This window comes from Cricetulus griseus, chromosome 7 (assembly GCF_003668045.3).
Source record: "Cricetulus griseus strain 17A/GY chromosome 7, alternate assembly CriGri-PICRH-1.0, whole genome shotgun sequence".
Classification (NCBI taxonomy): Eukaryota; Metazoa; Chordata; class Mammalia; order Rodentia; family Cricetidae; genus Cricetulus; species Cricetulus griseus.
Window position 1 is genome coordinate 111,337,369 of NC_048600.1, and position 25,631 is coordinate 111,362,999.

A 25,631-nucleotide genomic window follows, 5' to 3' on the forward strand; every position below is an offset into this window, starting at 1 on the left:
CCAGCTACCATGTGGCAGCTGCAATCAAGTTCTTCAGAAGAGTAGCAAATGCTCTTAATTACTCAGCCATCTCTCCAGCCCTAACTTTATTATTATTTTGTTTATTTATATGTATGTCTACGAGCCTGCATGAATATATGTGTACCACATGAATAGGACAGTGTAGGCTAGAGGTTATTGCATCTCTTAGAACTGTAGTTGTGTTGGTGAGCTGTCATATGAGTGCTAAGAAACACCATGTCCTCTGGAAGAGCAATAATCATTCTTAAACCCCTGAGCCATCTTTTCCAGGCCTAAGTGAACTATTTTCATTTATGTATGCATTGGAGACCCGAGGACACCTTGATAACTCAGGTCTCTGAGGCTAGCCTCAAACTCACAGAGATCTGCCTGTCTCTGCCTCCCAAGTGCTCGGATTAAAGGCATGCACCATCACTATCCATCAGGTGATATAAGTTTTAAAAATCACCTATCCTATAGTTAAAAAAAGAGCAGTATGAAGAATCTTTGCTAATTAGACTATAACTCAGAATGGGATAATGGGAAGATCTTAAATTTTAATGAGTAGTTTGAGTGTTGATTACTGAAATGATTATGAAGCAGGAATCTCATAAGTGATTTTATGAAAGGTATTTTTAATCTATTGGCCTTACTAGATGAACAAGACCTCCAAACAGATATGCTTTAGCCAGCACATACATGGAAATATGGTCTTACTGTTTTTTCTGTTAAGATCTTACCTTTTTCTAGGGGATGAATTGCATTTACTGTCATGAACTTTGTTGTAAATACAAAAGTAAGTGCTGTTTATGTTAAATTACATCCCCTTTTTTTTTCTTTATTTTTTTGTTTTTGTTTTTCGAGACAGGGTTTCTCTGTGTAGCTTTGGAGCCTATCCTGGCACTTGCTCTGGAGACCAGGCTGGCCTCAAACCCACAGAGATCCACCTGCCTCTACCTCCCGAGTGCTGGGATTAAAGGTGTGCGCCACCATCGCCCTGCCCTGTTTTTCAAACTTACTACTTTTTTTTTTTTTTTTTTTGTCAATCCCACTCCCTCCCCTCCTCCCCTACTGCCACCCCTAACTAACACCCTATCACATATCCTCTCTGCTCCCCAGGGAGGGTGAGGCCTTCTATAGGGGGTCATCAGAGTCTATCATAGCCCTTGGAACAGGGCCTAGGCTCACTCCCATGTGTCTTGGCTCAGGGAGTAGTCCTCTATGTGGACTGGGCTCCCAAAGTCCACACCTATGCTAGGGATAAGTACTGAACTTATCTACAGGCGGTCCTGCAGATTTCCGTGGTCTCCTCACTGAAACCCCGTTTTAATTATTAAAAGCTTATTGTTCCAAGCTTTCCCTTTACACCTTTAAAATGTTTGAGAGTAGTAATGGATGGTGGAATGGGTAGGGTGGTTGAAGTGTTTTGCTTTTGGATAAAGTCTTGCTTTACTGTCTAGTTTGCTATGTGTATATATGTAGGGAGGTATTGTACATATGAGTGCAGGCACCCTAGGAGGCCAACAATGTCAGATCTCCCTAAAGTTGAAATTGTAGGGTGGTTTTGAGCCAACACCTAGGTGCCCAGTTTTCCACAGCTAATGCTGTAAACTGCTAAGCCATCACTCCAGACCCTTGTTCCCAGTTTTTCTGTTTGTTTTTGAGACATGAGCTTACCAAAATGCTTTGGGTGATCTCTAATATGCTTGTATACCAGGCTAGTCTAGAATTTACTATATAACTTCATCTGACCTTGAACTCAAGGAATTCCTCCTGCTTCATGGCCTGAGCTTTGGGGTTCCTTGCTTCCTTCCTTTCTTTTTTAAGATTTTTTAAAATTTATTTTATCTATATGAGTACTCTATTTGAATGTACTCCTTTATTCCAGAAAGAGGCATCAGATCCCAACTATAGGTGGTTGTGAGCCACCATTTGGTTGCTGGAAATTGAACTCAGGACCTTTGGAAGAACATTCAGTGCTCTTAACAACTGAGCCATCTTTCTAGTCCCCAAGCTCTTGGACACCCCACATGTGAACCTTTAAAAATTGTGAATGAGGAATCATGAGTTGTAGATATGGATAAAGTGTATACATCAGTATTTCCTGGTAATTTTGTCACATAATATCTCCATTATATCAGACTCCCCATATTTGGCACATTTAGTGCCTTATAGCAAAAGCTGTAGTGTTTGTTAAACATTAGATTTTTATGGGTCCTCATTATGTTTTCAAGTTTGTTTTGACTATTTTAGGCTTGGCTGGCTGTAAAGCTTTTTTTTTTTTTTGGTTTTTCAAGACAGGGTTTCTCTGTGGCTGTGGCTTTGGAGGCTGTCCTGGAACTAGCTCTTGTATACCAGGCTGGCCTTGAACTCACAGATATCCGCCTGCCTCTGCCTCCCGAGTGCTGGGATTAAAGGCATGTGCCACCAATGCCCGCTGTTTGTTTTTTGAGACAGGGTTTCTCTGTGAAACAGTTTGGGCTATCCTGGAACTCACTCTGTGACCAGGCCTGCCTCTGCCCCTCAAGTGCTGGTCTTTTCAGGGTTTTTAATATATTGACATTTACTGAAGCAAGATTTTGACCTCTTCAAATTAGTGTGGTACATGTCCTATTAAAGACTCATTCCTAATAAACTTTCTTAAAATAGAATCTTATAGAATGTTTCTCTTTGTAGTCCTGACTGTCCGAGAACTCCCTTCATAGACCAGGCTGGCCTTAAACTGATAGAGATCCTCCTGCATCTGCCTCTTTGAGTATTGGGATTAAAGGCATGTGCCAACAGGCCTAACAGAATGTACATTTTTCAATGGTAATAAACCATATTTAAGCCACCAAATAAGTCTGTGAGGAAAAAAACTTAAGTGTTAAACATAGACTTAAGTGATAGTATTGAGACAATTCAGATACTTTGAGTTTTCTTCCCCTCTAGTGAACAGAACTAAGAAAATCTCAAGAGTTTTACAGTATTTGTGTAATTATAGTTTTCCTTCTTTAGAGATTTAAAAATTAGATAGATTTTTAAAGCTTATATTCCATTCATTCTCTCTCCTCTCTTCTCTCTCTCCTCTTTCGCTTCTCTCTCCTCTCTGTCTTTCAAGACAGGGTTTCCCTGTAACAGCCCTAGCTGTCCTGGAACTTGCATATTAGACCTGCTGGCCTCTTGAATTCACAGAGCTCTGCTTGCCTCTGCCTCCCTGAGTGCTAGGATTAAAGGTGTGTGTCACCACCACCACCACCACCACCACCACTACCTCCTCCTCTTCCTCCTCCTCCTCCTCCAGGATCTAACATTGCACTTTTAGAATGGGTTCCCCATAGTCAATGTGAATTCCCACCAAAGAATTGCCTGATTTATAAATGTAAATTGGATTGCTGCCTGTAGGAAGCCTTATCATTTATGATGATTTTTGTAGTACAAAATCCAGCTGTTGGTATAAATAAATTTGGTTACAATTTTTTTAATGGTTTTTGGGGGCTGAAGAGTTAGCTTAGTTGTTAAGAGCACTTACTTACTCTTATGAAGGATCAGGGTTCAAATCCTAGCACCCACATGGAGGCTCACCACTTCCTCATGTACCAGGCATACATGTGGTACATAGACATATGTGCAGGCAAAGCACTCAGATGAATAAATGTAACAGAAATGTTGTGGGGCTCTGGGGCTGAAGAAATTGATCAGCAGTTGGAGATAATTGCTTCTCTTGCAGAGGACCTAATTTCAGTCTCCAGCACCCATGTCCATTAAATCACAACTTCTTGTAACTTCAGTTCCAGGGAATCTGATACTTGGTCTGCTTAAGCACATAGTTTCACATGCACACACAGTTTTAAAATACATTTTTAAATTTGGATTTACCAGGCTTTATAGCACATATCTATAATCCTAGTACTCAGGAAGCTAAGGTACAAGGATTGGTGGGAGTTCAGGGTCAGCCAGAAATACATAGTGGCAGTATGTCTCAAAAAAATAAAAAAGATCTAAAATTTGACTAGTTTTCTGATTTCTAGATATCTTTATTTTTTTCTATACTGACTACTATGATTTGCTGGTTATGTGAGTCCTGTCAGGGCCTTAGTAGATCTGAAATAGTTGCTTAAACTTTTTTACCTTTTTAGCTTGAGAGTTCTTATTTTGCGTGCTCAAAGATGATTGAAATCTGGCTTCTAGACAGGCCTATGAGGGATTATGGTGATTATATTAGTTGAGGTGGTAAGTCCCAGTCACTGTGGGTGGCACCATTTCCCTGGGCCTGGATCCTGGACTATATGAAAATGAAAAAGTAGGCTAAGTACAAACATTAATTTTTTTTCTTTTAATTTTTGTTTTTTTCGAGACTGAGTTTCTCTGTATAGCTTTGGAGTCTATCCTATCTATCTGTATACCATGCTGGCCTCGAACTCACAGATCCACCTGCCTCTGTCTCCTGAGTCCTGGGATTAAAGATGTGTGCCACCAATGCCAGGCTTAAAATTTGTTTTCAACTGTATTGTAAAAAAAATATTGCAGTGACTGGCTCAGAAGAGCCCTGGTTGCCTTTCCAGAGGACCCAGGTCTAATTCACCACATCCACATGGTGGCTCACAACCATCTATAATTCCAGTCCCAGGGAATCTGGCACCCTTTTCTGACCTCTATGGACACCAGGCATGTGCATGATGCACAGACATATATTCAGGCAAACACACAAAATTTTTGAAAATGAATCTTTAAAAACAAATGAAAAGGAATATGGCTCACACTATGAACTTGTATTTTTTTTTAAATGAAAAAGAATCAACCTTAAAAATTTTAAAGACAGCAAACTATATCTTTCAAGAATAACTAACATAGTCCTCCCTCTTTATATAGTAGTAATTATTGTAGTTTATGCTTTCATTTGTTTATTTTTTTGGTTTTTTGAGACAGTTTCTCTGTGACTTTGGAGGATGTCCTGGAACTAGCTCTTGTAGACCAGGCTGGTCTCGAACTCACAGAGATCCACCTGCCTCTGCCTCCCCAGTGCTGGGATTAAAGGCATGCACCACCAATGCCCAGCAGTTTATGCTTTTATTAATACATATTTTCAAATGCATAAAATGTTTTTAAAAACATAAAAAAAGATTATTGAAGTATATTCCAAATAACTAAAGTACTTAAATATATTTTTTAGTAATTTTGATATCAAATTAGCTGTAAAACACTTTGATATTGTATTTCCTTTTCCCAAGTTCTTTTTAAGTCTTCAATAATCAAGTAGTGTTAAATTGTTGGCCTTTTTCATTTAGATATTTTGTTACAGAGAAAGTTATCTTTTATTAAAGAGTAAGTTTCATGAATTGTATGAGCTTCAATCTACATTGTGACTTTTACAACTTGCTTTGTACATTTTATTTCAGGGGTGCCATAGGGTTTTTTTGTATTGTTTTAAATATTGAAATGGGATTAAATATAGCTGCTGGCCTCAATTTGCTGTATAAGTTTAAGTTGGGCAGTGGTGGCACACCTTTAATTCCAGCACTTAGGAGACAGAGCCAGGTGGATCTCTGAGAGTTCCAAGGCCAGCCTGGTCTACAGAGAGTTCCAGGACAGCTAGGGTGGTTAAACAGAGACACCTTGTCTTACAAATCCAAAAAGAAACAAAACAACTTACTGTATAGTTGAGGCTGGCTTCTTTTAATATCTGATTCTCCTGCCTATACTTCACCAAATTTAGATCCATCCTTCCCCTTCCTGCCAGGTATTGGGTATTTAACTCAGGGTCTGGCACCTGGTATGGGCTGGAGAGATGGCTCAGGTTTAGGGCTTTGGCTGCTCCTCCAGTGGACTTGGGTTCAGTTCTTAGCACCCCTCCCACGTGGCAGTTTACATTCCATCTGTAGCAACAGTCCCAAGGTATCTGATGCCCTCTTCTGGCCTCTACAATCATTGAATGCATGAAGTGCCCAGACACAAATATAAAAATAAGAGTTCAAGACCAGTTTGATCTACAGAGCTAGTTCCAGCACAGCTAGGACTGCTACACAGAGGAACACTGTCTTGAAAAACAAAAACAAAAAAATAAAAAATTTTTAGTAAAATATACCTTAAATATTAGTATGTTAAGTGTGTTCCCCAAGTATTTTCACACATTAGAAAATAGAAATATTCACAATGCTGAAAGAATGTTAATACTTCATAAAATGAAAACATCAAGTCATTGGTGTCTTTAATAAATTGGTTATATTAATCAGGAGTGAGTAACTAATACACTTCAATGAGTTCTAACTTTTTAGTTGAGACAGGGTTTCTCTGTGTAACCCTGTTTGTCCTGGAACTAGCTCTGTAGACAAGGCCCGGATTAAAGGCCACTACTGCATAGCAACTTTTTAGTCTCTGTCTTTATTTTTAAAGATTATTATTATGGATATGAATATTTTGCCTACATTTATATATGTGCATCATGTATGTGTCTGCTTCCCACAGAAGCCAAAAAAGGATATGGTATTTCTTGGGACTGTCATTACAGATAGTTGTGAGCTATCATGTGTGTGCTTGGAATTGAACCATAGTCCTTTGAAAGAGCCACTGGTGCTCTTAGTCACTGAGCCATCTGTTTAACTCCCAGAAGTAAAATCTTAATCTTTTTAATAGTTCGTCATTATAATGTTGTTCTAAAGCTTTGTTTGCATAGTCTGTGAGTAATCTTTTTATCCTCTCATCTCTATTTAGTCCAAAAGAAATGCTTCCTTCAAAGCCTGCAAAGAAAGAGAAGGAACAGAGGACCCGCCACTTACTCACAGACTTGCCTCTTCCTCCTGAGCTACCTGGTGGAGATCCATCTCCCCCAGATTCTCCAGAGCCAAAGGCAATTACACCACCTCAACAACCATATAAAAAGAGACCAAAGTAAGTTTTTTTTACGGTTGAATCTTTGTTTTTTTTGTTTTTCTTTTTTGGTTTTTCGAGAAAGGGTTTCTTTGTGGCTTTGGAGGCTGTCCTGGAACTTGCTCTGTAGACCAGGCTGGTCTCTAACTCACAGAGATCCTGTGCCTCTGCCTCCCAAGTGCTGGGATTAAAGGCATGCGCCACCAACGCCTGGCAGATCTCTTTCATTTTAAATCTGAAATTTATATAGCTTCCACAACTCATAGAATTGAGAGACAACAATTTATTTTATTTTTTTATTTCATTTTATTTCGTTTTTTATTTCATTTTTGTGGGAAAACAGTCTTTGGAAGAATGCTTATCCTCTAGATACCTATCTTAGTTACTATTTTATTGTTTTGATGAATTACTCTGGCTGATGTAGCTCTTATGAAAGAAACTATTTTGGGACTTGCTTGCAATTTCAGACATTTAATGCATTCACCATGGTTATGAGCACGATAGCATGTAAGTGCCATACTGAGAGCTACATCCTGATCCATAAGCAGATAGTGGGAGCAACACTAGGCCTGGCTTTGGCTTTTGAAACCTCAAAGCTTACCTCCAGTTTATACTTATTTCAATAAGGCCACACCTCCTAATCTTTCTAATCCTATGGAAGAACTCCTTTGCCTGATGACTAAGCATTCAAGTATAAGAGTCTATGGGAGCCATTCTCATTCAAACCACCAAGCATAAAACACAGCTAACATTTTTGTTGTTGAGACAGGATATTACTGTGTGTCCCTGGCTGATCTGGAACTCACTGAGATTGCATGCCTTTAATCTCACTACTTGGGAGATAGAGGCAGTTTGATCTCTTGAGTTTAAGGCCAGCTTGGTCTTCAGTGTGAGTTCCTGGACACCCAGGAACTACCTAGTGAGATCCTAAAAAGAAGATAATAAAAGACACCACCATGCCAGCCCTAACCACATTTTTTATTTTAAAAGTGATCCATGTATTTAGTGAAATTCATACATCCTGCCACCACTTTGTTTCTTTTGAAGTCAGAATTCTGTTATAACCACTGACAGTTAATATTTTATTTCTGCCATTTCGGTAAAAATTTTATGAAAAGCCAGTCACTTAATAGCAAAAAGTAACAGTTTTCACTGGGTTACTTTTTAGAATTTGTTGTCCTCGTTATGGAGAAAGAAGACAAACTGAGAGTGATTGGGGGAAGCGATGTGTGGATAAGTTTGACATTATTGGGATAATTGGAGAAGGAACCTATGGCCAAGTATATAAAGCCAAGGACAAAGACACAGGTACATTTACTAATATTTTAAATAGATTTAATAAAATAAGTTTTAGGCTCTAATTTGTTCTCTTAATTATTAAGTAGATTAAAATGTTCCAAAAGAATAGTTTGGTCAACCCTTAGTGTCTGTTCCAGGACCTCGCTGTACCAAGTCCTTTACATAAAATAGCATAATATTTGCATGTAACCCCTACTCATCCTCCTGTTTAGTTTAAATTACCTCTAGAATATTCATGGTATGAATAAAGGCAAATTATGAATAAACATTGTTATCATTCAAGGATTAATGACAAAGAAAATGATGTCTGATTATGTACAGTTCAGAAAGTATCTATTACCACTGGCAAATGTTTTTAGTCTACAGTTGTTTGAGTCTATGAATGACATGTAAGATACAGAGAGCTGACTGTATAATAATGTTATAGTAAAGCTTTCATTTTGGGCTACGAATATAGTTCAGTGTTTGAGTACATTTATGAGCACTATATTGATTTTCAGCATTATAAACTTAAAGCTTAATTCCTCTACTTTTGTTGTCTGTTTTGAATATTAATTGTTTTGACTTGAAGTATTTTGTTTTTTGTTTTGTATTATGGTTTGGTGCTGGGATTTGAACCTTGGACTTACACAAGCAGTTTATCAAAACTTTTGTGTGTGTATGTGTGTTATAAATTTTTAGTGTTTGTTGGAAATTTTTGTATTATTTTGCCAGGATGGTATTATAATATTATTTATTAATGAATACACATATATGTGTCTGTTTGTCTCTTTGGGGCTTATTTGTGTCATGGTACACATTGGGCAGAGGACAACTTGCAGGTAGTCCTTCTCTCATATGAGATCACTAGGGAAGCAGAGGTAGGAAAATAAGTTGGAGACAGCTCAGTCTACTTGCAAGATCAGGTCTCAGAAATGAGAAAGGGGGTTAGGAAAATAATGAGATTATATATCAGCATGACTCAGTATGAAGAATGGGGAACATAGGACTAGGGCTGGTTGTGTAGTCCGATGATAGAAGAAATGCTTATCATAGGTTCTAAATTCAGTCTTAGCCCCCTAAAAAAAAAGAGAAGGGAAATGAAGTGGTTTTATATAAAAACACAAAAATGCTTAAGTCTGTGAGGGCAAGAATGTGTAATGCTAGTTCATGAGGATGACTAAGTTGTTTATAGTGACAGTTTGCGTATGTTTTTGCAGGAGAACTAGTAGCTCTGAAGAAGGTTCGACTAGACAATGAGAAAGAGGGCTTCCCAATCACAGCCATCCGGGAGATCAAAATTCTTCGTCAGTTAGTCCATCGAAGTGTTGTTAACATGAAGGAAATTGTCACAGACAAACAAGATGCACTGGATTTCAAGAAAGACAAAGGTAATAGCAGAAATTTCAGATTCTTTTGTTTTGTTTTGTTTTTGTTTGTTTGTTTATTTACTATGTATACAGTATTCTGCCTGCATGTCAGAAGAGGGCACCAGGTCTCATTGCAGATGGTTGTGAGCCACCATGTGGTTGCTGGGAATTGAACTCAGGACCTCTTGAAGAACAATCAGTGTTCTTAAGCTCTGAGCCACCTCCAGACCCCGAAATTTCAGGTCCTTTAATTTCATGTGTATGAAGTTTTTATCTGCAAGCACATGTGTGCCTGCAAGAACATTGAATGGTCTAACTAATTTTTTTTTTTTTTGGCAACGGTGGGGGTAGCAGGGTCTCAACATAGTACTGGCCATTCTGTAATTCACTAGACCAGACTGGCATCGAACTCAGAGATCTGCCTGCCTCTGCCTCCTAAGTTCTGGGATCAAAGGCATGCACCACCATGCCAGCATTTATTTATTTTTGAGACAGTTTCCTTGTAGCCTTGGCTTCTCTGTATACCAGGCTGTCCTCAAACTTGCAGAGATGTCTGCCTGCCTTTGATTTCCAGTTGTGTTTTCATCTGTATATTTTTTTTGTAAGCAGCCATGTGGATTCTGGGAATTAAAGATCCACTGCAAGAGCTACAAGTCTTATTTACTGAACCATACAGCTTCTCTTTTCAGAGTTGGGGGGTTGTTTTTTGGGCTTTTTTGTTGGTTTTTGGTTTTGTTTTTTGAGAGTTTCTCTGTAGCTTTGAAGCCTTTCATGGAACTGGCTCTGTAGAACAGACTGGCCTTGAACTCAGATTTGCCTGCCTCTGCCTCCCTAATGCTGCCACCACAGCCTGGCTCAGCTTCTGTTTTTATATTTATTTACTTTTACAGATAAGGTCTCTCTGTCTCTTCTCTTCCCCTCTATCCTCTTTCTCCTTCTCTCCCTTCTCTCTCCCTCCCTCTCCCTCTCCTGGCTGGGCTGTTCTAGAACTTGCTATGTAGACCAGGGTGTATCTCCTGGAGCTAGTATTATAGGTGGTTGTAAGACACCCATTTTGGTTGCTTGGAACCAAACTCAGGTCCCCTGCAAGAGCATCATGTGCTCTAAAATGCTTGGCTATCTCTCCAGCTCCTGCTTTATTATATTGAGACAAGGGTCTTAGTATGTAATACAGGCTGGCCTGCAATTTCTCGTGAACTGCTTTGCTCAACAGCTTGCCAAATAATATGATTATAGGTGCATAATACCACATCATTATATTTTTCCTTTCTTAGCTTGTTTACCTGTGTGAACTTTTTAGCCTTACGCTTGCTGTATCAATATGGATGACATTGAACTTGTTATCCTCTTGCCTCTATCTTTCAAGTGGTAGGATTGAAGTGATAGGCTACCATGTGTAGTTCTTCCTGTGTGGATTTTTTTGACAGGTTGACCTCAGTCTTGCTTTTCTTTTCTTTTCTTTTTTTTTTTTTTTAAGAATTTATTTATTATGTACACAACAGTCTGCTTCCATGTATATATGCATACCAGTAGAGGGCACCAGATCTCATTATGGGTGGTTGTGAGCCACCATGTGGTTGCTGGGAATTGAACTAGGACCTCTGGAAGAGCAGCCGGCACTCTTAACCTCTGAGCATCTCTCCAGCCCCCTCAGTCTTGCTTTTATATCTTTTTTTTCCTTAAGATTTATTTTTGTTCTGACCTTCCCATGAATTATAATCACAACTGGAAAGTTAGCCAAGGATTTTAGGTTCAAGGCCAGCTTAGTCTACATAATAAGTTTGAGTCCTACCTAGGTAATATATAAGACTTAATCTTTTTTTTAAAGTGTTTTTGTTTGTTGGTTTTTGCTAAGTATTGTTGATTAATAAAATACACATTCTTAGGTCAGGTGCTGGTGGCCCATGCCTTTCATCTCAGCACTTGGGAGTCAAAGGCAGATTCTGAGTTCAAGGCCAGCCTGGTCTACAGGGCAAATTTTGAGGACAGCTAGGGCTACACAGAGATATCCTGTTTGAAAAACCAAACAAACAAAATACTTTTTCAAAGAGGTTTACTTGATTTTATTTTATGTGTATGAGTATTTTTGTCTACACATGTCTATGTACCACATGAGTACCTGGTGCCCACAAAGACCAGAAGAGGTTATCAGATCCCCTGGAACTGGGATTATCTCTTCTAGACCACTAAACAGTCTTTACCTGTGAATTACAAGATAGCGAATTAGATAGATTTGCTTAATCAAAGGGGTTTCATAGTAGTTTTAGAATGATTTTAAGAAACACAGTAAAAATGTATATAGCCTTAATTTGAACCCACCCCACTATATGCTCCCCAGCATTGAACCTAGTCATGCACTGTACAGCTAAGTGAATGTGTGTGTCTACTATAACAAATAATGAACAGCATCATTTATATTTGTATAATTATGGTCTGTACTGTTTACAAATTGTAAAACATTCTATTTTTTTGTTGTTTCCTTTTGAGATAGGGTTTCTCTCTGTGATAGTCCTGGCTGTCCTGGAACTTACTGTGTAGACCAGGCTAGCCTTGAACCCAGAGATCCACCAGTCTCTCTCTGCCTTCCAAGTGCTGGGGTTAAAAGCTTGCACCACCCTCACCCCCACCCCCACCACTGGGCTAACATTGTACTTTTAGAATGAATTCCCCATAGTCAGTGATGTGATTTTATATACTTTTGTTGATTTAATTTTGAGACAAGTTCTTGATGTATAGTACATGCAACCTTGTAGCTATTGTCACACTTCCTGTCTCAATTTCTTGAGTGTTGAGAAGTACAAGTGTGTGCTAGCATGCCTGGTTCATACACCCTTTTAAAAACTGTTTTCTAGGGGCTGGAGAGATGGCTCAGAGGTTAAGAGCACTGACTACTCTTCTAGAGGTCCTGAGTTCAATTCCCAGCAACCACATGGTGGCTCACAACCATCCCTTATGAGATCTGGTGCCCTATTCTGGTGTGCAGAAATACATGGAAGCAGAATGCTGTATATATAATAAATAAATACAATCTTAAGTAGAAAAAATCTGGGTTTAAATTAGAATAAAAATTTAGAATAAAACTTAAGCCCAAGCCAGGTGTTGGTGTCACACGCCTTTAATCCCAGCACTGGGGAGGCAGAGACAGGCGCATCTCTGAGAGTTCGAGACCAGCCTGGTGTACAAGAACTAGTTCCAGGACAGCCTCCAAAGCCACATAGAAACCCTGTCTCAAAAAACAAAAAATAAAAAAAAAAGAAAAGAAAAAAAAAAAGTTTCTAGGTAATCTGACATCCTTTTCTGATCTTAAAGTGCACTTTTAATCAGTTGACAGAACTCAACAGCTGAGCCATCTCTATAGCTCTTTCTAAGAAAAATCACAGGTGTTTGTAAGTGGTAATTTGGATCTTGGATCTGAATTCTTGGACCTTTGGTGGAGCCACCAGTGCTCTGAGCTATCTCTCCATCCTTGTATCTATGTTACTTAGGTTACCAGATCTTTTTTTTTTTTTTTTTTAAGATTTTATTTTATTTATAATATACACAAAATTCTGCTTCCATGTATATCTGTACACCAGAAGAGGGCACCAGGTCTCATAAGGGATGGTTGTGAGCCACCATGTGGTTGCTGGGAATTGAACTCAGGACCTCTGGAAGAGCAGTCGGTGCTCTTAACCTCTGAGCCATCTCTCCAGCCCACGTTACCATGTCTTATCTCAATCTTCTCCAAGGTACTCCTTAATTCCATCTTTCTTTTGTGGAAATATGAACTATTTGAAAATTTTAGGGAAACTGGGAATGTTTCTATCCCCATTCTGTCCTATCACCCCGGGTCCCCAAAAAAGAAGAAAGGAAAAAAGCATTGTAAAGAGGCTGAGGACCTGACTCAGTGGGTAAAGTGCTTGCCATGCAATCAGGAGAACCCAATTCCCAGGTAAAAGTTGAGCATATCAGTGCATGTTTTTGATCCTGCACTGTGTAAAGCATAGACAGGTGGATCTCTGTCAATCACTGCCCATTCTCTCTAGCCAAAACAGTAAGCTCTAAGTTTAGTGTGAGACCCTGTCTCAAGAAATAAATGCATAACATTTGGGAAATTTGAGAGAGTTCTTGAAGTCTACCCTCTATATTAATATCCCTGCCTTTTACTGGGGCTGTAGCTATGTTATGACCCACCTGCCTACTACACTTGAGACCCTATGTTACAGTTTTGTTTTTATGCTACTGGTTAACAGAATTATAAACCTACAGTATTTTGTTTTGATGGGGTTTCAAAAAGCAGGCTGAAGCTGGATGGTGGTGCTGCATACCTTTAATCCCAACACTTGGGAGGCAGAGGCAGGCAGATCTCTTGAGTTTGAGATCAGCCTGGTCTACAAGAGCTAGTTCCAGGACAGCCTCCAAAGCCACAGAGAAACCCTGTCTCGAAAAACCAAAAAAAAAAAGCTTCCCCTCTGAATTATCATAAAAATGTTTAAGTAAAAAAAGAAAGAAAAGGAGCAAAGGGGCAATGGTGGTTTCAGAATGAAAAGGTCATTCACGTTTCATGTCATACATTCAATCTTGGCTCTTGTAACAAAATGGAAACAGGATTGCTATCATACAAAATGTTCACTACAGCAGGCTGTATGCACCTGTTTCAAGCCCATCCCCATTCCCTAAAGCTTCCAACTCAATTACTTCCCAGCTTGTTGGGCCTGTCGACAAAGGAGCACATAGATCTTCTCTTTGATCCAGTCTTATGTTAGACCCCTGGAAAACTCAGGTATCGGGGTCCCAGGCAAAAACAAAAACAAAAAACCAACCAAACAAACAAAAAACCAAAAGCCCAGGCTGCTCTATAACTTCTATGGACAGCCTTTAATTTCTCTACCATATAAGGTTTATGTGGTAGTAGGGATTGGGCTCAATCCCAGGGTTTGGGTAGCCAGGTTGGTGTGTATCTTCTGAGCACTTGGGAGGTGTGTGCAGTTTTGGGGCCAGCCTGCTTTACATATCTACATAGTAGGTTCCATGCCAGACGTGGCTACCCTGTGAAACAGCAAATCCAAGGTTTTATACATGTTTGTTCCAGCACACTCCCAGGTGAGCTACATTCTCAGCCCATCCTCAGTTCCATGCTACAGTATTGCTATAAATTTCAAATTCCTCACAACTGTTTTTAGTGTGCTTCTTGCTAATATTATTCATTTCTGAATTCAGAGGCTTCAATTAAATGTTTCATGCTTCTTAACTGTTTTTGTAAATTTATTATCATTATTACCATGTTGTGAGTGGTAGTGTATGTATGCCATTGTACACATGTAAAGTTCAGTTGACAAATTTCAGGAGTTGGTTCTCTTTTTCCACCATGTGCTCTGGGGGTCAAACTCAGGTTTTTTGAGGTTTGCCTGGCAAATATTTCTATAAAACATTGAGCGATCTCAATTATCTCAAATGTCAATTATTTTTACTTACAATTTTTTCACAGTTTTCTTATTTTTGTTTAAGTCTGAGTTCATAGCATATGTGTATTGGGGGATATTATTTATAAGTGTGTGACTTTTGTTTATGCTGCATTTGTTTAACTCTGTGAAGCTGTGTTACTGTGCCTGTCTAAAACACCTGATGACCTAATAAAGAGCTGAATGGCCAATAGCAAGGCAGGAGTGAGGATAGGCAGGGCTGGCGGACAGAGAGCATAGATAGGAGTATGAGAAATTAAGTTGAGGAGGACGTGAGAACATCAGGGGCCAGCCACCCAGCTACACAGCAATGCACTGAGTACGCTGTATAGAAGTGAGAGAATGGGAAAAGCCCAGAGGCAAAAGGTAGATGGGATAATGTAAGCTAAGGAAAGTTGGTGGTGCACGCCTTTAATTCCAGTACTCGGGAGGCAGAGGCAGGCGGATCTCTGTGAGTTTGAGGCCAGCCTGGTCTCCAGAGCGAGTGCCAGGATAGGCTCCAAAGCTACACAGAGAAACCCTGTCTCGAAAAACCAAAAAAAAAAAAAAAAAAAAAAAAAACAATTTATGACAAATGAGCATGGTTGTCTTACCCAAAATAAAACAAGAAATAATTAAGAGCCAGTTCATTAGACTTGGCCCAGGGTCTAATTTTATGTCCTTCATATGTAAAATTAAGCATTTGTTCTGGGGATACTGTGGTTGTTTTTTTTTTAGTTATATTCAAATACTAAGTTTTTTTTTTATGTTATGTAGGTGCCTTTTACCTTGTATTTGAATACATGGACCATGACTTAATGGGACTGCTCGAATCAGGTTTGGTGCACTTTTCTGAGGACCATATCAAGTCATTCATGAAACAGCTAATGGAAGGATTGGATTACTGTCACAAAAAGAATTTCCTTCATCGGGATATTAAATGTTCTAACATTTTGCTGAATAACAGGTAACATAGTAACCAAATAAGGCTAATCATTTTTCTCTTTCTTTTGGATTTTGTCTAGATAATTAGGATAATTATAAGCAGTGCAATTTTTTTCTTGTCATACATGTGGAATGTGTTTTTTTCTTGACCTCCCTCTTCTATCATCTTTCCTGATTTAATGTTAGAATTAATAAAATAGGATTGTAAATATTTTTTACTTGCTAACATTCTAGGATATTGGTCTAGTAGAGAATATACTATATAGTCAACCACTATATAGTTTAAGTTAAATATACATTGGGTTCATTCTTAGTATTCTTTAGTGTGAAGAAAAGTTCCTGTCAGTTATTTCCTTTCAATGGAAGACCTTTCCTCAACACACACACACACACACACACACACACACGCACGCACGCGCGCGTAGTGGTTGTGGTAGGAGGCGCAATGTGTGGGATTACTTGAGATTTTTCCAATTTTTACACTAAAAGCCTGGTAGTTCACATTGTGCAGCTGAGTTTAGTAGTAGGGCTAAGCAGTTTATTAATTTTTCAATTCAGTAAGCAATTTTTGGTTGTTACTTGTTTTAGACAGAGTCTCAGTATGTAGCTTAGGTGGCTTTGAACTATGATTTTCTTTCTCAGTCTCCCAATTGCTGGGATTAAAGACATAACACCACCACAGCAGATCATGTTTGTCTGTTTAATTTAGATTGACCTGGAAAAATGCAACTTTGAGGATTAAATTGAAATTTATCAGGAAGACTGACAATGAAGAATCAAAATCTCTTGACACTGATTACACAAAAGCACATAAACATGAAAAGAGAGCATTCCTGTAATACCAGTAGTTTAGAAGCTAAGGTGGGAGGATCAAGGGTTTGAAAGCAAGGGTAGGAATATGTCTCAATTGGTAGAATCCTTGCCAATATGCACGGAGACCTGGGTTTGATTTATAGCAACGTGTAGCACTTTCATGGCCAGCCAAAAACTATGTGTGACTCTCTCAAAAAGAAAAAAGGTAAATAGTGTATTGTGTCTAGAAAACTATAAACATAATATTATTACTAGAGCAAGAAGTAAAGCAGTTATGGGGAAAATTGAAGTGCTGGGATAAAGGCATGCACCACCACCTCCTGGCTTCAACTTCAACTTCTGTCTTAAAATTAAAACAAAACAAAACCAAAAAGAAGTAAATAGTTAAAACTGTTTTGGTAGATATATACCTATAGTCACAGTTCTTGACTGGGTTCAGGTGAGGTGATGCTTAAGTCTAGGAGTTAGAGACCATGCTGGGTAATGTATGCAGACTCTAGGATAAAAATGAAAATGAAAAGTTAGAAATAACATCCAAAAATGCAATAATAGCTTTTTTTGTATGAATATACATATACTTTATGAGGCATTACATACTATATAAGGAGAGGAAAATGGGGAGGGTAACCCTTAGAAATACCAAGCATTAAAGTTAATTTTTTACAATTATTTTAGGTCTTTAATTGGCACCTAAGTTTTCAAGTGTAGTTTGAGAACTGCTACTTTTACTTATGGAAATAATTGTTTGTTTTACAGTGGGCAAATCAAACTAGCAGATTTTGGACTTGCTCGGCTCTATAACTCTGAAGAAAGGTGAGGCATTCATCAAAACTACCTATGGGAAGGTTTACTTGTTACCCATGATTCAAGGTCAGGTTTGGCATGGCATGAATATTATCTCAAAAAAATAAAAATAAAAAATAAAACTGAGTGTGGGAATTAGAGAAGAATCCTTTTAATTTTCTGATACTTTCAAATTCTACAAGTTATAGTGAGTATTTCAATGTGTTACTAGCTAGATCTTTTTGTTTGTTTGCATGTTTTCTGTTTGTTTTTGAGACAGGGTTTATCGATGTTGCACTCACTGTCCTTGGTTGGCCTTGAACTCACAGAAATACACCCACTTCCATCTGCAGAGTGCTGGATTTAAAGCCACCGTGCCCAGCATTCATTTTTTTGTTTTAGTGTTTTGAGACAGAGTCTCTCAGTATAGTATTGGCTGTCCTAGAGTTTTTTCCTTAGACCAGGCTGGCCTCAGAAATCTGTCTGTCTCTGCCTCCTAAGTGCTGGGATTAAATGCAAGCACCACCCCACTTGATTCATTCATTTTTTTAAAAAAGACTTTTTGTTTTTAATCTTATGCCTTTCACATACTTGACTGAGGAGGTATCAAATCCCCCTGAAGGTGTGTGTGTCCCTCATATTTGTATATATCATGTCTTCCACTTGGTGTGTGGATGGATGCTGGTATTAAAGGCATGTGTCACCATGCCATGTAGCACCTAGATGTTAGACACTATTTGAATTCTTCAATCAGCCCTTCATTGAAATAAGTTAACACAAGTTGGACATTTCTGTCCAGCTTCCTTTTGGCCTGCTCAATTGCCTTTGGAATTTTTAGCAATCTCATCTTTACTTGGCAGCTATTTACATTTGTGTGTAGTTACATATTTTCCATTAAAAGCCATTGTACATTTACAATCTGATGGTTTTACCTTTCAGTCGACCTTACACAAACAAAGTCATTACTTTGTGGTATCGACCTCCAGAACTGCTGCTGGGAGAGGAAAGATATACACCAGCCATTGATGTTTGGAGCTGTGGGTAAGACTCTCGTAACCTTTTGCTTTGTCTGTAACTCACATAGTATTAGCATATACTGTTTCTTCTCAATATTAGCCATTTTTCTTTCTTCTTAAGTGTACACACACTTATATACATACATATAGCTAAAAATAAGGGGGCTGGAGAGATGGCTCAGAGGTTAAGAGAGCACTGTCTGTTCTTCCAGAGGTCCTGAGTTCAATTCCCAGCAACCACATGGTGGCTCACAACCATCTATAATGAGATCCGGTGCCCTCTTCAGGCGTGCAGGGATACATGCAGACACAAAATTGTATACATAATAAATCTCAAAATAAATAAATAAATAAATAAAATAAATGTTTGTTTTTTTTTTTTTTTTTTTTTTTTTTTTTTTTTCAAGACAGGGTTTCTCTGTATCTTTTGAGGCTGTCCTGGAACTCAGTAGACCAGGCTGGCTTCTAAGATCTGCCTTCCTCTGCCTCCCAACTTATTAAGAAAAATAAACAATTTAGGTACTTGCTTCAGTTGCCCAGTCTTTCCTGAATCCGGTAATGCTTCTGTCTCAGCCCTCAGTTAGCCATGATAAGACGCATATATCCCTGTGCCCAGTTTATCTCAAGTCTCTTAATTAGCATTCCTTTCCATCTCTCTTGTTTTCATTTGTTTACTTAACAGACTCTTTAGAGACACTAGATCATTTATTCTATAGATAATTGTAATAATTGTACTCTTTTTAAAAATATATATATTTAATGTGTATGAGAGGGAGGGCGAAGAAAATAGAAAAGAGTGAGAGTAAGCATATGCCAAGTTTGTGGGAGTGGCCACATAACCCGGAAAATGATGCCAGATCCCCTAAAAGCTAAAGAGGCAGTTGTGAGCTGTCCTGACGTGGTGCTGGGAAGCAAACTGGTCCCCTCCTAGAAATGCAAGTGGGCTTGACATTCTAGCCATCTCTTCAGTCTTACTGTACTAATTCTTGTTCAAACTTACTAATCCTTTCCTAGTAGTCTAAATATGATTAGATAAGTTGTTGGGTTCTCTTGTTACATTGTTAATCTTTAATAGTCATCCTTGTTTTCTTGTTCCAGGCTTCTGTCTATAATCAGCCTTTTTTCTTAAGGCATGTTTTTTTTTTTCTTTTTTTTTTCCTCCTATCCCCTTCTTTCTTTTTTTTTTTTTATTCAGGGTCTTTCTATCCCTGGCTATGTTGGTTTACTATATAGAGTAGTCTGGTTTCATATTTGTGGCAATCTTCCTGCCTCTTCCTCCCAAATGCTGAGGTTGTAAGTGTACACCCACATATATATTCTGAAAATTTTTTTCTTTTAAGGTAAGATCACATTTACCACAGGCTATCATCAAACTCATTGTATAGCTCAAGAAGTCCTTAAACTTTGAATTCATTTTCTTCTAACTGCCAAGTGTTGGGATTGCAGATTGTGTAAACTACTCCTGGCTTGAAAATGAAATTTAAAAGCTACATTTTTGTATGTTAAGGAATAAAGTGTTTATTCTTTTGAGACAGGGTCTTGTTATGTAGCTGTGGGTGGCTGGGAAGCTGATATATAGTCTAAGCTGACTTTGAACTCCACCTAACTCGGCCATCTTCCCGCCTCAGGTTCTTAAAGGTGTGTACCACCATGCAAGGGCCCTAAATATTTTCAATGTCCCTCATATGTGGTGTGGTACTTATGTTGCTTATGATTCCCACGTACATACTTCATCTTTCCCATTTTTTCCATTCCTCTATTGTAAGTCTATGGTTTTTATTTTTAAAATTCAACAACATGGTAGCCTACCTAAATTAAATGATGCTTTAGTTAAGTTTAAATGAAACTGGGTATATTTGTATTCAAAAGTACTAACCCATTTTATTATATCTAAGCTGGAACCTTAACAGCCCGTCATTAAGATGAATGCGGAAGAACTAGAGGTGTGGAAGAACTAGAGTTGCAGAGTCCTCCTTGAGGCCAGCCTGGGCTACATGAGTGACCCTGTCTCAAAAAAAATAACAAGATTCATGGGGGAATTTATAGTTGTATTGGTGTTCTTTTGTTTTGTTTTGTTTTTCAGTCTGCATCCTGCTAGCTTATACTATGATAAATAAAATGTTGATTACATAATGAAGTCTTTTGCACCAAAGGACTGAAATCAGAACTCTGAAACAGAGCCAGTGTGGTAGCACATAGCTGTCATTTTAGTGCTTAGCTGTAATTTTAATGCTATTTTCTGGGCAGAAAATAGAAAGACTAAATTATATATGAAGCAATTGACAAGTGGAGTCAGGAGGACTCCAGTTCAAGCTCCACCTCAGTGCTATTGTACACTTTTAAGCCCAGAACCCAAGAGACAGAGGCAGGTAAGTTTATGAGACCGCCTGGTCTAAGAACAAGTTCTAAGACAGCTTGGAACTACATAGAAAATCCCAGTCTAGAAACAATCACCACCACCACTACCCAAAAATAAGGTCTTCTCAACAAGTTTGAGAACAATGTCTCCAAAATAAATCATCAAACCTTTCTATTCCTTTACGATTTTCTTTTCTACTGCTCTTCTATTTTACTATTTGGTTTAAAACTGTGTTTGGAAGTTAATTTGACAATTAATATTGGAAACAAACCTTATTTCTCCTTTTTCTACATCTGACTAAAGTTTGAAAGCATTAGTTACCCACTAATCAAATTAGGGAAGACATAGGAAAGCTAAAGCAAATTATCTGTGAAGTACAAATTTCTTTAGGGCATTTTATGTTAAAAATGCTAATAAAAATGAGGCATAGTAGTGCAGGCCTTTAATCTCAGAACTTCAGAGGCAGAGGCAAGTGGATCTCTCTGATCAAGGTGAGAGTGGTCTACATAGCAAGTCTAAACCAGCCAGGTATACATAGTGAAACCCTTTCTCAAAGAAAAAAACAAACAGTAACAGGAAGAGGGGGAAGAAAATGCTGGTAGAAGGACTGGAGACAATACACTTGACTCAGTGATTAATGCCACTTGATGCACTTACTGAGAAACCCAGGTTTGGTTCTCAGTATCTATCCATAACTCCAGTCCCAGGGGATCTTGATATTTCTGATCTCCATGGGCATGTGCATATACATGCTCCTACCTCCCCCCCACACACGCATAATACATATAATTTAAAGTAAAAATTTTAGTGGCTGGAGAGATGGCTCTGCCTTTAAGAGTACTTGCTGCTCTTCTTGAGGATGACCATGGATTGGTTTCCAAGATATTCAGCAGGCCAATACCTGTAATTCCCCTCAAGGGGATAGAATACTTCTTGTAGCCTCCAAGAAACCCACACATAAATAATAAAAAAATCAGTAAGTGGGGGAGTGAGTACGATCAAAATACATTATATAAAGTTCTCAAAGATTTAGTAAAAGTAATCTAGGCTACATGAGACTATAAAATGTCCCTAAAACCCAACAAAAAGTACATTAAAATAATTAGCACCACAATACTAGCATCAAAAAAAAAAAAAAAAAAAAAAAAAAAAAAAAAAAAAAAACCTTTTTGGAAACAGGATCTCTTTATGTCCTGGAACTCATTATGAAAACCAGGCTGACCTCCAACTCAGAGACCCAACATTTCTGTCCCCCAAATTTTTACTACTTTGGGATCTTACTTTATACCGATCTGTTTTTTGGAGCGTTTTTATTTTTTTTTGTTTTTTAAAGTCATTTCTCTGCTCTTGCAAATCCTAGTTTATAACTTGTAGGCTCATGTGACCTTCCCACCGAAGTTTCTGAAGTAGTGCAGGTATAGGTGTGGGCTACTATGTCAGGCCCTAGTCTTTCCATGTCAGTTTTTTTTTTATCTTTTGTTATTTTGAAGAATGTGGGCCAGGCACTACACAGATCTAGGTCATATATTTTTAGTTAGTATATTTCATGGGGCTGGAGAAATGGCTTAGCGGTTAAGAACACTATGGCTGCTCTTCCAAAGGACCCGGGTTTAATTACCAGCACCCATATAGCAGCTCACAACTGTCTAACTCCAAGGTCTGACACCCTTACACAGACATACATGTAGGCAAAATATCAATGCACATAAAAAGTAAATACATAATTAAAAAATAATATTCCATAAGCAGTGTTATGTTCCTCACTAGGCATTTTATGTACATTTATATGGACTCCAGTTGCCCTTTAGAAATGATAGCTACTTTATGGTCACTTGGTTAATATGTTTTCTTTCTCACTAAAAAGTTGTTTCCCTCTTATAACTAGTAATTATTTTGTGCAGAGATGCCTTGAGTCTGTAATTTGTTCATTTTGAAAGCTGTTTCTTCTTTTTGTTATTGGTGCTTAGTTTTTTGATACAGGCCCCTGGCTGTCTTGCTGCTGCTGCTTTTTTTCTTTTTTGTTTTTGTTTAAGTTTTACTTACTTTATGTGTGGAAGTATTTTGTCTATGTGTATGTATGTATGTTTTCTACTGTATGCGTGGTTCCTGCAGAGCTCAGAAGAAGGTATTAGCTTCTCTGGAATTGGAATTACAGATAGTTGTGAGCTATGTAGTTGTTGGGAATTGAACTCAGGTCCTATTCATAAATCAAGTGATCTTAACCACTGAGATACCTCACTCACCTTGGTGTTTCTTTTTTCTAAAGTTTTGTTTTGTTTTATTCATTTCTATTTTGTTACATGTGTGTATGCATGTGAGAATGAGAGAACGTGTGTCTCCCATGTTGCTATAGAATCACTGAGGTGATAGGACATGACCACACTCAGTTTTATGTGGCTAAATATTTATTTTACCTGCTGAACCATCTGAGTCCTGAATGTCCATTTCAAAATAACAGAAGTATTTAGAATTTATTTGAGTCTTGATGAATTGATTTTAGCTGATAATACAATAGGTTTTTTTTTTTGAATATACATTGCTAGAGGTATTTTAATAGTATAGTGTAGTTCTACAAAGGAAGTTAATGATGAAAAGTTAATTATCTCTTTGTAGAAACTGCTTGCCCTCCATGTAAAATTGTCTGTATTTCCTGAGTTTGCCATGGTAAGTTTGCCATGGTATGACAAAGATGAAGAACTTCTCACTCCCTTGCTTATAAAGGACTATTGTTTACTGGCAGTAGAGTTTCATCTGCTGGCATAATCCTTTTACAATGTCTATTTTCACTACAATAAGTTGCTTTTATCTTTTAGACTACTTTACTGCATAATATATTGCATGTAACCTAGTGTGTTGAGACAAACTTTAGATAGGCTCAAGGGATTTCTTTCTAACCTTTGGATTTTATTCTTTTTAGATGCATCCTTGGAGAACTGTTCACAAAGAAACCTATTTTTCAAGCCAATTTGGAACTGGCTCAGCTAGAACTGATCAGGTATACATATGCTTTTAAGTGCCTACCTATTTTCACCTGAGAAGTTTTTTGCATGGCCCCAGGCAATAAGTATACAAGTCAAACATTTACTGATGATTAATTATAAATTTAAGATAATCTTTGACATAAACTTACTAAGTTTACAGTTTATTAAAGGTGAAATTAAATTTCTATAATACAATAGATATGCTAATTTTTTATTTTTTGGTTTATTTTTAATTTAATTTTTAATTTATGTGTGGGCATTTGCATTTGGATGTCTTTCAACTTGATAGCCTTTCCATCCCTTGACCCTATGGTGGAAGAGAACCAATACCACTATTTGTCCAATGACTTCTACAAATACATGCAAAGAAAGAAATAAGCAGAGAAAAGAAAAGTTTTTAAGAAACCAGATGGGACTGGAAGGTTAACTGGTGGTTAAGAGCACTGGCTGCTCTTCCAAAGGACTGGGGTTCAATTCCTAGCACTCACAGGGCAGCTCAAAACTATCTGTGGCTCCAGTTCCAGGAAATCTGACACTCTCTCACAGACATACGAGAAAGCAAAACACCAATGCACATAAAACAAAAGTAAATTAAAAATAAATAAAAGGAAGCAAGCATACTGGTGTATGCCTTTAATCCCACCCAACACTTGGGTAGCCATCTGTAGACCTTGTTTACATAGTGAATTCTAGTCAATCAGCACTACATAGTGAGAGCTTGTCTCAACAAGACTAATGTAAATAAAAGAAATACTTAGAAATTCATTTTTTAGATAAAACTTGTGATTAATTCAAATAGCACTTTCTTTTTTTTTTAAGATTTTATTTTATTTATTTATCATGTATACAGTCTTCTGCCTGCATGCCAGCAGAGGGCACCTCATTCAAGGTGGTTGTGAGCCACCATGTGGTTGCCGGGAATTGAATTCAGGACCTCTGGAAGAGCAGTCAGTGCTCTTAACCGCTGAGCCATCTCTCCAGCCCCTCAAATAGCACTTTCTAATATTAAATATTCTAACATAATACAATATAGACTAATTTGATACATCCTTAAGAATTATGGTAGGGATTTTTAAAAAAATATTTATTTTTAATGTGCATTGTTATTTTGGCTGGGTGTGTATGTCTGTGTGAGGGAGTCAGATCTTGGAGTTATATACAGTTGTTAGCTGCCATGTGGGTGCTGGGAATTGAACCTGGGTCCTGTGGAAGAGCAACAGTGTTCTTAACCACTGAGCCTTCTCTCTAGCCTCCTGTTTTGTTTTTTTTTTTTTTCAAGACAGGGTTTCTCTGTACCCCTGGCTGACTAAAACTAGCTTGGTAGACCAGGCTGGTCTTGAATGTAGAGATCCATCTAACAATTCCTCCACAGTGCTGGGGTTAAAGGCCAGCCCCAGCTAGCTAGCCTTTGTTTTTCATACTTAAGCCAGTATGTTTCTAAAAGAACCAAAAGCTATGTATATAATAAGACACTGGAGTTTATAACACCATAGTCTCAAATCTGAGCTGTTATTTCAGTGTTCAACAGTATTTTGTGGGATTATACAGTGCAAAGTTGTTATGTATTCAGAATGAAGATTTCAGTGAAGTCATACAACACAACACTGGGGAATGCAGCCAGAAACATCTCAGACTTATTACACATTTGATTTTTAGTTAGCTTTTTGGTTGTATGTATTACTGTTGCCAAATTTGTCAAGATTTAGCTACTCAACCCTTAGTCATAACCCACACTTTTAAAGCCAGGTAATGAAATTTTCAAATTTCTGTAACATTTTAGTTATTCCATGAAATGATTAAATAAATTTCTCTTTTCTCAG

The 25,631-nt window shown here is 37.9% G+C and overlaps 1 protein-coding gene across 8 annotated transcripts in view; it reads left to right on the forward strand.

Annotated features, from left to right (window-relative positions):
* The window catches only part of Cdk12 (cyclin dependent kinase 12), a 73,478-nt gene that overhangs the window by 9,952 nt on the left and 37,895 nt on the right, over positions 1–25,631 (forward strand). For all 8 annotated transcript variants that reach the window (XR_003486877.2, XR_003486881.2, XR_003486879.2 and 5 more), the window contains exons 3-9: positions 6,691–6,867; positions 8,015–8,154; positions 9,345–9,515; positions 15,692–15,881; positions 17,429–17,485; positions 18,395–18,496; positions 23,748–23,825. Coding sequence is in view for 3 of the 8 variants with exons in the window: in XM_027424051.2 (XP_027279852.1) it covers positions 6,691–6,867; positions 8,015–8,154; positions 9,345–9,515; positions 15,692–15,881; positions 17,429–17,485; positions 18,395–18,496; positions 23,748–23,825 (915 nt within the window). In the remaining 5 variants the exon portion in view is untranslated. The remainder of the gene's footprint in view (positions 1–6,690; positions 6,868–8,014; positions 8,155–9,344; positions 9,516–15,691; positions 15,882–17,428; positions 17,486–18,394; positions 18,497–23,747; positions 23,826–25,631) is intronic.